The sequence below is a fragment of the Mustela erminea genome, chromosome 9 (assembly GCF_009829155.1).
Source record: "Mustela erminea isolate mMusErm1 chromosome 9, mMusErm1.Pri, whole genome shotgun sequence".
Lineage (NCBI taxonomy): Eukaryota > Metazoa > Chordata > Mammalia > Carnivora > Mustelidae > Mustela > Mustela erminea.
Window position 1 is genome coordinate 9,649,445 of NC_045622.1, and position 12,442 is coordinate 9,661,886.

The 12,442-nt window shown below is 47.3% G+C and overlaps 1 protein-coding gene across 22 annotated transcripts in view; it reads left to right on the forward strand.

Moving 5' to 3' along the window:
• Positions 1-552: 552 nt before the first annotated feature.
• Positions 553-12,442, forward strand: part of NCAM1 (neural cell adhesion molecule 1) — a 299,278-nt gene continuing 287,388 nt past the window's right edge. For 21 of the 22 annotated variants that reach the window (XM_032356606.1, XM_032356613.1, XM_032356603.1 and 18 more), the window contains exon 1: positions 625-865. In XM_032356606.1, the coding sequence (XP_032212497.1) occupies positions 814-865 (52 nt within the window). In that variant the 5' untranslated portion in view covers positions 625-813. Of the gene's footprint in view, positions 866-12,442 lie in introns of all 22 variants that reach the window. The other variant, XM_032356612.1, reaches the window with a different exon arrangement.

Below are 12,442 nucleotides of genomic sequence, written 5' to 3' on the forward strand. Positions count from 1 at the left end.
TTCCCACCTCCTTCTCCTGAGATCTGTTGCCACTCTGTGGGAGAGTAAACTTCATAACCAGTTACAAACAAACAAACAAAAACAAAACAAAGCAGAACCCTGCAACAGCAATCTGTCTCCATCCCTCTCCAAATTTTTAATTTCCTGCATTAAAAAAAAAGAAATATCCTAGGCTATACTTGTGTTTCAAGGATCTTAAGATCTAAATGGAGATTCGACAACTTTGAAAACCTAACCAAACCTAAGATTTTGTTTCTTTTATTTACTAGTTATTAAAATATCCGCCTTCCCTATTAAGGAAGGCTGGATGGCAGGAGGGGCCACGGAGGCGTGGGGGAGAAGTGTGAAAAGAAGAAATCCCAGCTCTGCCTGGAAGACTGCGTGTGAAAGAGCCCGACTCCTCCGTCGGCTCCAGGCCGCGTTTTGCAGGCGGCCGCATCTGCCTCCCCTGTCTCTCTTACCTCCTTGATGTTCGGCACTATTTGTGGCCGGCGTGGTGGAAGGACACAGTGAGGTTCTCACCCCCGCCCCCCGCCCCCCGCTCCCATCCCCAGTTCCATCAAAGCGAACCCGGGCCAGCGCAAGGATCTCCGAGTTACGAGTGTGCTGAGGCTGGGACTGTCACTCATTCTCCGATCAGCGCGTGAACGCAGCTCGGCAGCCGCTGGCAGGAAACAATTCTGCAAAAATAATCATACTCAGCCTGGCAATTGTCTGCCCCTAGGTCTGTTGCTCTGTCGCCGTCCACACTCTGCAAGGGGGGGGCACAGAATTTACCGCGGCAAGAACATCCCTCCCAGCCAGCAGATTACAATGCTGCAAACTAAGGATCTCATCTGGACTTTGTTTTTCCTGGGAACTGCAGGTACATTTCGAAATTATGATTATTCTCAGGCTGATGTACTGATTGCCCCCTTCCCCCTCCTTCTCCCCCGAGGACACTGCTATCTGGGGTGGCTTTACGTGGAACGCTAAGGGTGGTCGTTGTCGTTGAGCTGAGGAAGGAGCGCGTCGCCCTTGCTGCCCCGCGGAACCCCGCGCTCTCCCGGGCTGCGCCGGACCGGGGCTGCCTCCGAGCGCCGCGAGCGCCCGCCGCGCCTCCTGCGCGCCCGCCCTTCCCACTTTGTGTGCCCGCGGCGCGGGGAGCGGAGTCGCCTGCTCCCGGGGTCGGTCCCGAGAGCGCTACGGCCGCGCGGCTGCTGGGCAGCGCTCCTTCTCCGAAGCGGGCGGCGGGGCGGGGGTGCCGCGGCTCCGCGGTGCCGCCGCGGGAGCTTGGGTTCCGCGGGGAAGGGGCTTGTCAGCCCCGGCTCCGCGACGAGTGAACAATAAGGCCGGGGCAGCCGCCCCATCGTTATTTCCCCGGGTCTAATAAAGTGGGGCTCGCCGCCTTCGCGCCCAGCCCCCCATCCCCGCCCAGACTGAATAACGGTTTGCAAAATGGGGCGAAATGGGCAGAATCTCAGGGCTGTGTGGCCGTTGTTGCACCCCCGTCGATATGACGTTAGTTTTTCATTTGCCAAATTGCTGGTTACTTGCAAAGCCTGCTCTCGGCCGGGAGCACGGAGGGATGGGAGGGCCGAGCGCCGCGTTTTGACAGGAGGAAGTGCGGAGGGGCGGAGGGGCGGAGGGGCGGAGGGCGAGGAGGGCGTGATCGGGCTGCCTGGTGTGTGTGCGCGTGTGTGTGCGCGCGTGTGCCTTCACACGCACCGCGAGCCCAGTGTTGCACGGTGCGCGAGAAGAATGGCAGGTAGCCGCCCGCAACACCTCGCCCTAGCCTCCTTTCTTTGGGCGAGGTTCCTGATCCTTGCAAAGTGCGAACAATAGCGAGCCGAGGGGAAGACAGCCGAGGGATGCTGCCGCGGGTGGCGGGGGCTGCGCCGCCGCCCAGAAAACCTCGGCGTTCCGGAGGTTCATTTCATTTGGTGTATTTCTATCCCGGCCTCCCTGAAGATTTTTCAGTGCGTGCCCACCCTCCCCTCCAGCTGCTCTCCCCACCCCACCCCACCCAGGGATTTGCGCTCTGGCGTGGACGGTCGGGAAGGGGGTAAGAAAAGGAGCAGGGGCCGCAGAGAGCTGGGTGGGATGGGCGGACATTCCGGGCGGGGGGCGTGTGCTGGGAAGCGCCCGGGGAAAGCCGGGCGGAGGGGGCCGTGTGTCGCGGCTGCCGCTGCCAGGTGCCGCCGCGGGTGCTGCCCTAGACGGCCCATTCCGGGTGGGGGAGCGCGCGGGGCGTGCCCTCCCCAGGCGGCACGGGAGCAGCCCCGGCCGCCGCCTCCAGCCAACTCGGGTCCCTCTCCCATGGCGACCAATCAGAGCGAGGCTGGCTGGGCGGGAAGCCGCGAGAGGCTTTTATTGCGGCGCGGGTGGCGGCCCGGAGCTGCCAGGACCGTCTCCCGGTGTTCCAGCCTAACGGTCTCGCTCACCCCCGCCAGGAGAAACCCCGCCCCGTGGCCGGCCCTACAGTCTGGAGGAAGGAAGATGGAGTCCAGGTGTCCCCGGGAGGTCCGTCCCGTCCGTGCTCGCCCACTCGCGCCTCTCTCGCGCAGACCCGAGGCATCCCTCTCGCCCCCCACCCGGGATGCACACTCTGCCCGCGTCGTCCCGGCCCGACAGCGTCACCCGGGAGGGCGCCGGGGCTGGGCTCACCGACGCGCGTGCGCCGACCGGCCGGCTGCGGGCCGGGGGCGAAGCTGGGGGTGGGGACCTAGTGGGGGGTGGGTGGGGGAGAGCCCCCAGCTGTGGGCCAGCCCCAGTCGGCAGATCGCTGGGTCCTGCCGCCACCTGGCCGGGGCCTCCCTGGGCTTGCCGTTTTCTGTCGGGCCTGCGGGGTCCCTCTAGGGGCCTTGCGTTTCTGGGACCTCCTCCCCTCGAGGTGGGGGTGTGGCCATGGAGACCTGATCTTTAGGGGATCGCCGGCCTACCTTTCCGCCACCGTGGTGGGTGGAACCTTCGGTGTTCCGATTTGAAGGCAGGCTCGGGCTGGTACACGCCCAGGGAGTCCAGGATTGGGATCTGATGGCCGCCCAGACAAGGGTGGCATTCTGAGCCGTGTTCTCTGGAAGGAAAGCGGCGTCTGGGACCGTGGACCTGGCCCTGGGACCGTGAGGATGGGGCAAGGCAGAACATGAAACGCATACATGGTTGCTTAACAAAAGAAAGAAGTTGAACGGTTTTCCAAAGAGAATTTTTTGTTAAAGTACTGATAATACTATAGTTTAAAAAGAAATCAAAGACCTTAGTCAAAGGGTTAGGGGAAAAATAAAGGTATTATATACACACACATCTATGTGTCTGTGTATACATGTAATAATGATGTTACTATAATTATAATAGTAATTATTACTACTATTATTATTTTGGCCTCAAATGTTATATCATCTTCAGGGACAATGGTACTTCAGTCTCTGCACTCCACACAGTGCAAATGGAAATTTAGATACAAGGTATGCTGACCTTATTGACACAAAACAAATCGAGTCTGCAGCCTTTCTCATTTTGGTGTCTTTTGCTGTTTAGGAATAAAATGCCTGGTTGTGGAATAGAAAATTTGAGTCTATTCTAACAATGATTTTGGATGTTTTGTGGAAAAGTTATTTGAATGATCTGGAATGGTTAAGTGATATGTTTCTTTGACAATTTTACAGTCCTCCGCCAATTTTACTTGCCAGAGTGAAGGAATAAATAGGACTGGTTTTCTAATAAGATAGCACTGGATTAAGAACAAAGGGCATCTTTGCTGCCTTACAGAAGCAGCTAGCACCTATATAAGTATACATAATACTCCTCACTAAATGAATTACCAAGAGGTGTTTCCGCCAAGTTTGCTGTAAGTACAGCAATGCTGAGCTGTATTTTTTCTCATTGTTGATTTTCGTTTTAAGACCAAAATTATGTTTCTGAACAGAGCTGTAACTGAATGTAATGTAGTCATATTCAAGAATGTGGTATAACTTTCATGACTCTATCCCAAAACCAAAGGCTAATTTTCTTTCAACAAATATTAGCCAACATTAAAATACCAAAAATAACTCAGAATTTATTTAAAATTCAACAGTTAAACACAAAGAGAATATAAGCCAGATATTGTGGAAGTGTGGCCTGTCCTTTATTTAATAGTTTTTGAGTTACCATCCCTGCTGTGGAGGTTCCCAGGATCTACCAATCACGCTGTTTCCGTTAGTCTGGCAATTTACATTTCTTTTAAAGTCAGTTTTTCATGAAACTTTCCCCTTTTTCCCCCAACAACTTGAACTTGACGACATTTACCCAGGGTCTATTTTTTAAAAATAATGCTGGAATAGCAGGAAATTGCAGGATATATTCTTGTTCAATGAAGAAGGTTTATCCAAGTCTCTATGCTAATTGATTAAGGATTTGTTGATTTAACTGGTGACTATTTTTTGAGCACCATAGTTCAAGAATTAAGGCAGTAATTGTTTGCAAAAATGCTCCCAAGCCCCCAAATTATGGTGGATGTGCTATTCTCATGGGCTGTGGGTGCTTACTCAAGGCAGAGATAAGAGAGAGCAATTAGTCTCACAGAGCCCCACAATTCAGAGTTTTGCATAGTACTTCTCTTTGGAATACATTCATCATTAATTGACTACCTCAGATCGGTAATATGTAATTTAATGTAAGTAATCTGTATCTATATTTTTCTGTCACAGGGAACAAGGGCTTAATTGCCTTTCAAAATAAATAGCACCATTTTCTCATTCAAAACCTAATCTTTAGGCATGACAGATATTTTTGTTTGCTACGGAACTCAGTTTCTTAAATTATAGACAGCATCTTGTAAACTTTATGTTGCTTGAAATACGGACTTTGGAACTTCTGATCCAACCACTTAAATGTTTTAAGGTGACAAAGTCTCTATTTAAAATGAGTTTGATGAGTTCCCCATTTTTACATCTTCAACATGAAGGAAGTGTGGCTATTCTCCAGACAGAAAGTGACTTTAATACTACTGGCTGACCTCCAGAGAGATTTTACAGACAGTCCTTCCTGTCTCTGTGTGAAATAAGTGATTCATTACCTGTTGCTAAAGAACGGTTTGAACTTTCCCTGCCGATCTTGGGTTTGTGGTGATGGAGAGCAGAACCAATGGGCAGGGAGGGGAGAGGAAGGGACCGCACCTGCTGTCATCAGTCTTCTGGGAACAGACAGCTTGAGAGGAGACAAAGGCATTTGGAAAAGGCTCTCCAGGACTGTTGAAGTATTGAGTTTTAAGCACGCAAATGTTTTATGGTGTCAAGATGAATATTTCAGTGTAGCTTCCATAACCGATAATTCCTCAGTTTAGGGATCTGACAAATATACAGGCTAAGAAACATCTGGAACTTTAAAAGAAATGGCAGCAAATTACAAATAGTGTTTTACTAGTCTTAAAAATGGGTTACAAATTAGACAAAATTGGAACCACAAATCAACTTGGCTATGTAGTCATAATGACTACTTGACTTTTGAATTTAAAAAGACTTAAGTAGTTAAGTTCCTTTAGTTAAAAAAGAAGAAATGAGAAAAATTCAGAAGAACATTTTATACATGTCCTAAAATAGTAGGTGTCTGAGCAATACTGTAAGAGAGAGCCTCTTAGCAAGGGGGAGATGGCCAGGGAGCCCTCTGAATCCTAGGGAGTTGGTGTCCACGAGGGGCCCAGTGTTTACGGTGAGGAAACAACCCTGGCAAGCCTGTTATCAAGGGTACAGGTAGATGTGCTCACTACTGTAAGGCAGTAAAATCCACAAGTCTATCTGAAGGTCACAGTCATGTCACCTTTAGCCTTTTCCCTTGTGAATATTAACTCTTGGTGCCAAACCTTAAAACCATTTGCCAATGTAAAGGGATGTAAATTATTTGGCGTTGCTGCTGGTGCCATTGTGCCCTTTCATTTCAAGGTGTTGAAATGCTGTCTCTCAGCTGAAGATGATCATTCGGGGTGTTGCCTTTTGATGTCGGTCTTGGGGCCAAATGGCACCTGTTCAGGCAGTTTCCATACATTACGGTTAAGACGCCTTTAGGCCGCGTCTACATGCAGCCACGTAGTTAACTGCTTTTAGTTAGGATGGCACACTTCTCCCTTCTTGGGTGTTTGTGTAACTTCTAACAAGGAAGCTTGAGCGGGTGCTGGGGGAGGCTCAGAGGACTACACCGAAGGATGTAGTCCTTGGGTACCTGTGTTTTTTTGGGGCAAAAAAGGTTTTAATAAACCTATTGTGCATTCCTTTTCCCCCAGACAGAAGTAAACACGTTTTCCTTTGGATTCAAGGACTGATTCCCATCACTGATGGGACTTGAGAGGCTACCATGTAACCTGTACTCTACTCTCTGTTCTCACCCGGGACTTTCCGATTTGTAGCTGCAAACACTGGCGACATCTGGCCCTGTTTTCTGTCTGTGTCATTCCTGGGATCACATGCGAGAAGCCTTTGGTATCTGATTACCTCATTGTCGAGGAATATCCCTAGTAATGTCACAGTGTTTGGGATTGTGTTACATTAGGTGTTCTCTTAAAAGTTGATCAAATGTATTTATTGAGTGCCAGTTTTTATCATCAGCTCCGTGGGGAATTACAAAGGACTGAGATGACATACTTTCTGCTGTCAAGGAAGCTGGAGGGTAGAACTGCGGAGAGATTAAGAGTGGCCTGCAACCCCAGGTTGAAAGCCCAGCCATGCCGCATGTATCCCTTATTTACTGTCCAGTCTTGCTAGAGTCATTCGGTTTCCCTAAGCTTCAACTTCCCCTTCTGCAAAATGGCAAAATTAGCAATGCCTCCGTTTTTGAGCTGTGAATGTTTTAGAGATCACAGGCCTTTAGTGCATGCAAGCTCTGTTTATTAATGAGAAAGAGGGATGTATTCTGGATCTAGGAAAAAAAAATGATACTCTGACATAGTGCTCTTTTCAGGAGGACATAAAAAAGGATATTCTGAGAACATGACTCCTTCAATGATTAGAACTTGACTTAAAAAAAAATCTTGTTAAATACGCCTGCCTTGTCATCTTGGTTGTGAATATGTTAGAAAAGTGATCTCATTATGAGGTTGAAGACATTAGCACAAGGGTTGGTGTGGGTTTCATGGGGCCTGAAGGATGTACAATTTGGAAGGCCCTCCTTAAGGACAATACAAAATTCTTGCTTCTGGAAAATATAGAAGATAAATGCCCATGGAACACATGGTCAGGTCCCCAGCCCACAGAGTCTTGGCAGGAGCCCATGCAGTGTGGAGCCCTGCAGATCTGACCCAGTGTTAGCAGTCGTGTGTTGGTCTGCTTGGGTCCACTTGCTTGAGAATAGAGACTAATCATTCCGGTTTGTTAAGCATGTATCTCATAAAGGTTGCTTTGTGCTTTGAAGATCAGAATCATATATCAAAATCCAAATTATTTTTGGAAAGAAGAAGCCATTTGACCTTATTTTATAGAAAATCTTAAGTAAGGCCTCAGGTGATTTAATATTTCTCACTGCTTATATTTTTGTAAATTACTATCTGGAATAAAATAAAGTAATTGCTATTATTATTCAAATGAGTCAGACATAAGTGCCCTACTGGCAGGACAGGAAGTAGTTTTGCCAACTGCAAGGCATATGTTGTTTTGGAGAGGAGACTCAGATTTTGGGTCAGCTACCTAGGAGGAGAGAAACCGCATCGATAATCCCAATAGTTGTGTCTTGAACATCATTAGCCAATCCCAGAGTTTTGATTTGCATTCTCTCATTTAATCTTCATATCATTTGTTCACTAAACATTTATTGAGTTCTGTGTTCTGAGAACCCAGGGGGGAGCATATATCATCTCTGTCCTCCTAGAGCGACCAGTCTAAGTGTGGAGGAACACAGACATGAGACAAGTCACACGCACATATATTTATAACCCCATGTCCTGATCGAAACTCAGGAAAAGAACAGGCTACCATGATTATTGGGGGAAACCACCTTTGACTGCGTGGTCGGGGTGGGGTGAGGAGGTGACATTTAAAGAACTCCGTGAAATAGGAAGGACAGATGGTATTCGCGTTTAAGGCATGGTTGATTGCCTGATTCAACAGACAGGGAATCACAGCAAACACTCTCGAATTCCTCAATTCAGCAAACTTTCTTGAAATCTGAGAAGGTTAGGTTGCTTCAGGAATTGTTCTGGGTTTCAGATTATAAAGTCAAGTAAGCTCTGCTTCTGGCTCTAGAGTTTACGTGGGAGACAGATATACTCTGCCTAGAAATAGAGATGTGGATCAAATGCCATCGGAGCCCAAGGAAGGAAGCAGTTGATTCTGCGTGGGCCTCCCTTGAGCTGGGCGAGTTGGCCTTCAGTCCGTGGAGCAGGAAGACTCGGGTGTCTGAGAGAGGAATGCCCACACTGATGCGCATGGAGCATGGTGTGGGGACGAGAAGCAGCCAGAGACTGGCCGTGGGGGTGGTGGGGAGATGCCCTGTGAGGCCACATGGTGTTAGGTCTTGATATAGAACTGGCTCAGAGAAAGGGCTAAGTGACTTACAGGGGTGAGGCTGGGACTGTAACCTGCTTTGGTGGGCTGCAGTGAGGATAGTTTGAATACACATAGCATCAGATGCGCATCTGCTTGTTGTCTGCCCAGGTGCGGGAGGAGTGACACAGTGGGGGGCGAACAGAGAGCACTGGGGCTGGTAGTCTAGGTTGAGTCCACTCACTGTGGGTGGGGGCCTGCGGTTAAGTGTGATTCTTGATTCCTGCTCAGGTCATGATCTCAGGGTCGTGAGATCGAGCCCCATGGAATTTGCTTAAGATTCTCTCTCTCCCTCTCCTTCTGCCCTCTCCCCTGCTTGCGCGCGCGCGCACACACACACACACACACTCTCTCTCTCTCTCTCTCTCTCAGTAAATAAATAAATAAATAAATAAATAAAGACTACACATTATTTCAAAAAAAGTTCATCTTGAGTGGAGGTTTTCTTTGAGATGTTACAAAATATGTGTACTGGGAATATGACACACAAAGTTCTGTGCTGAAAGCTGAGGGAGAAAATAAAATAAATGGAAGAATGCTCTACCAGGCCTGCAGTGGCTTTCAGATCGGTAGAGAGGAAACACTTAGTTCAGACGGTTAGGAAATCGTGAGAGGTACTATATGAATCAGTGCCTGAAAGAAGGAGGCAGATATTAATTGTAGGCATTATTAAGTACGACAAAAAAATCGTCTCAGGTGCTGTTGGTGTGTACAGAAGGTGTGGACGAGCTAGTGATGGATGTGGACCCCCAGGGGCGTAAGGACAACTAGGGAGAGGAAGGGCAGGACGAATCTAGCTGGAGAACTGAAATCTTAAGTGCTAGACGAGGGACAGGGACGCTGGAGAAATCTTCTAAAACATTTGCGAGGATGTTCAGTGGCAATGCTTGATCAGGTGCTGTGCTGGGCTGTGTGTTTGATGCTAGCCACGAATTCCCAGGGAGGGAAGTGGGAGCGGACTGCTGGGGTCAGTGCAGTGGAGTGTCTGTTTCTGTAGCAGCCACGCCAGCGGATGGACAAAATACCGGGCCAGGAAAAAGATTTTTGCTTCACAAAAATAAAATTTTAGACCATTTTATAAAAATCAAATTTTTATGGTTCCAGAGGGGCTTGTTAAAGGATTCCAGTGGTGATATAGTTTGTAAAACAGATAATCTTGGAAAGATACCCTTGTAGTGGTTTTGGATAAGGTTTAAAAAATGCACACGGCTGACATGTCAGAGATGACAAAGCGAAAAACTGGGGTAGACGAGAGGTCCAACACGGGAGGTGATGGGGAGAGAGAACAATCTTTAAGTCACAAACCCAAGGGAATGGAATCATGGAATAGTCAGTGTGATGGGGAGACTGAGAAAAGGGGTTACCTTGAATGAAACGTAGACTTCAGTAAAAACACATGAAGTTTTAGGGGAAAAAATTGGACATCTTGGTATCTTACCTTCTAGGTCAGTATTTTTCAGCTGTGGGTGGTGATATCTATTTAGCAGACTTCTGCCAGCATTAAAAAAGAGGAAAAAGGAGGAAAGGAAGGAGGAAGCGGGGAATGGAGGAAAGAGGAAATGGAATAGAATGGAAAAGAGAGTATGTATATCTTATGTAGCAAGGGTAAGTGTTATTTTGTGGAACTTTTTATTGACCCAGTTGTGAGGGTGAACATGCCTAATTATATGGCTCAGATCAAAATAATGTCATAGATATTATGGGACTAGACAGAGGCTAAACCACTGTGTGGTGCAGAGAAGGTGTAGGGCAGAGGCAGAAGAAGTAAGGGCAGAAATCCTTACTGAGCATGTGTGCGGTCTGTTAGCTGCAGGTGTACAACAAAGCCCCCAAACTCAGTAGTACAGTACCTTGAACTTGGAAAGCCTACTCTCTAGTGGAGCCTACATTCTGGTGGAGAATGGAAAGACAACTGGGAATATCGGGTAGCATCTAAAGCCAGAGACGTGGCTGAGATTTCCGAGGCAGAGTATAGATTACGTGGGCAGCAGGGGCGGTTGGAGAACCTTTCCCAGCTTGGTGAGAGCTGGAGGCTTTGTAGGAAGGATTTCACAGGGCACAGGGGAAGCCTGGATGAGGTCGTTTACCTGTTGCATGTTGGGAGGAAGCTGTAGGAAGCCCAGCAGGGAAACCAGGAAGACTGAGGGACATTAGTAGTCTATATTTTTGTCCCTTTTCAGTGGAGAAAAGAATCTTCATTGTAGAATCTTCATCACACCCAGAAGTATTCATGTGGTAGTATTTAAGTAGCATTTAGAACGGCATCTTGTCCATAATTCGGAAGGCAATATTGAACAAAAAGGCAGGGAGGGGGCAACCGGAGCCTGCCTAGTGGCATGGATGCTTCGGTTAGAGAAGAATAATGTTAAGTGGACAAAAGTTGGAAACAAATGGTATATATAATACCGATTTTGTTTTTTAAAACTTTCCTTTCACTTCTTAAGCCTGGAAGAAGACACATTTTTTAAAGGCCATCTGAGTTTTCTCTAATGAACATATCTTGCTTTGTATTTGCATTACAAAACAAACACTGCATTAAAAAGAGGGCAGTGGTTACAGTGGGTTATGTGTGTCAGGAACATGAGGCACAAGTAGAAACTTTGAATTTGTTTCATCTTTCAGGGGGATCTTAGAGAATTTTAGTTGGATGGTGGATGCATGTTCTGAGAGTCAGAGACTGACAGGAGCCGATATTCAGCATACTTGACCACAAAGAAGGGAAGAATGGGGTGTTGGGTTGGGGGAAGGCTTCACACCGGGGGGCCATCTGGGCACATGTATCTGCACAAAGGGAAAGACCCAGGCGATGAACAAACCTTGCAAAGGACAATGAGATGGGCTCATCTGAGAGGAAGTGAATAATGTTAAGAGGGTTTTCTCCCCAGGGATTTCATTCATCATGGCAGGCGATGCATTATAGACAGTTTTGTTTTCCTTTGCATCACTGCCCATGATATTCATACTTTCATTCTACACCTCTAAAAAAGTTTGTTGAGAGCAACATCTTTTGAAGTTTGTTCAGTTTGTCACAGTGTAGATGGGTCGTTTTTACCAGATCGTCACAGGAGTGGACACGGGCGTGACTGACTACTGATGTTCTTTTACTCGTGCTGCCTGCGAGTGTCCCTTCTGTCTCTGTGAGATGCTGCCAATCGCTAGTTAAGCTGCAATTGCTGTATGAGAACTGGTTTCAGGGTACAACTTGGTCACGGCTGTCAGGAACATGAGAAGAAGCGAATCCAGTGCAGGCTCTCTGATCTGAGTTATAATACAATTTATCTTCCTTTCTTAATTTACAGTCTCCTTTTGGTGTTGTTGAGCAATGCGTTCTGTAGGGGGCGACTCGGGAGCCTTTGGCATCAAACTTGGCATCTTGTAGGGCGGCTCTCGTGCTTTCCATGACCTTGAGCCAGTTATTTTATGTCTCCTATGCTCAGTTCATTTCTCTGTGAAACAGGAATAATAACACCCCCCTAATAGGGTTATTGTGAGGACGAAATGAGGTAATTTATGCAACTGTCTGGCACACAGTAAGCTCAGTCATTTTTTTCCCCATTTTCCCTTTTTCTGTTAAAGTTCACAGTTGAAGGGGTGTACAATTAGTGTTGGATTTAAGTATTGATTATAATTAGAATCACATTTTTTCCCATTTAGTTTCCATTCTCTGACAGTTCAGGATCACCATGAATTGCGGCTGAGTTAGAAACACCACGGCCAATGGCTTAGCTGTTTCAGCTCCCATGGCAGCAAAGTCTAGTAGATCTTGGTTCTGAAAAAAGGAGAATTTTAAAAAATAAATTGGTTTATATAGATTTATATTTGCATAGGGTTAATATTAAATCTGTCAATTCACCATAATGGTAGAGCCATAAAATTTAGTGTACTTAAATAATGGTTGCTGCTAAAGATCATATTGGTGACACTTCATTAATCTGGAAGTCATTTGCTGGCAACCT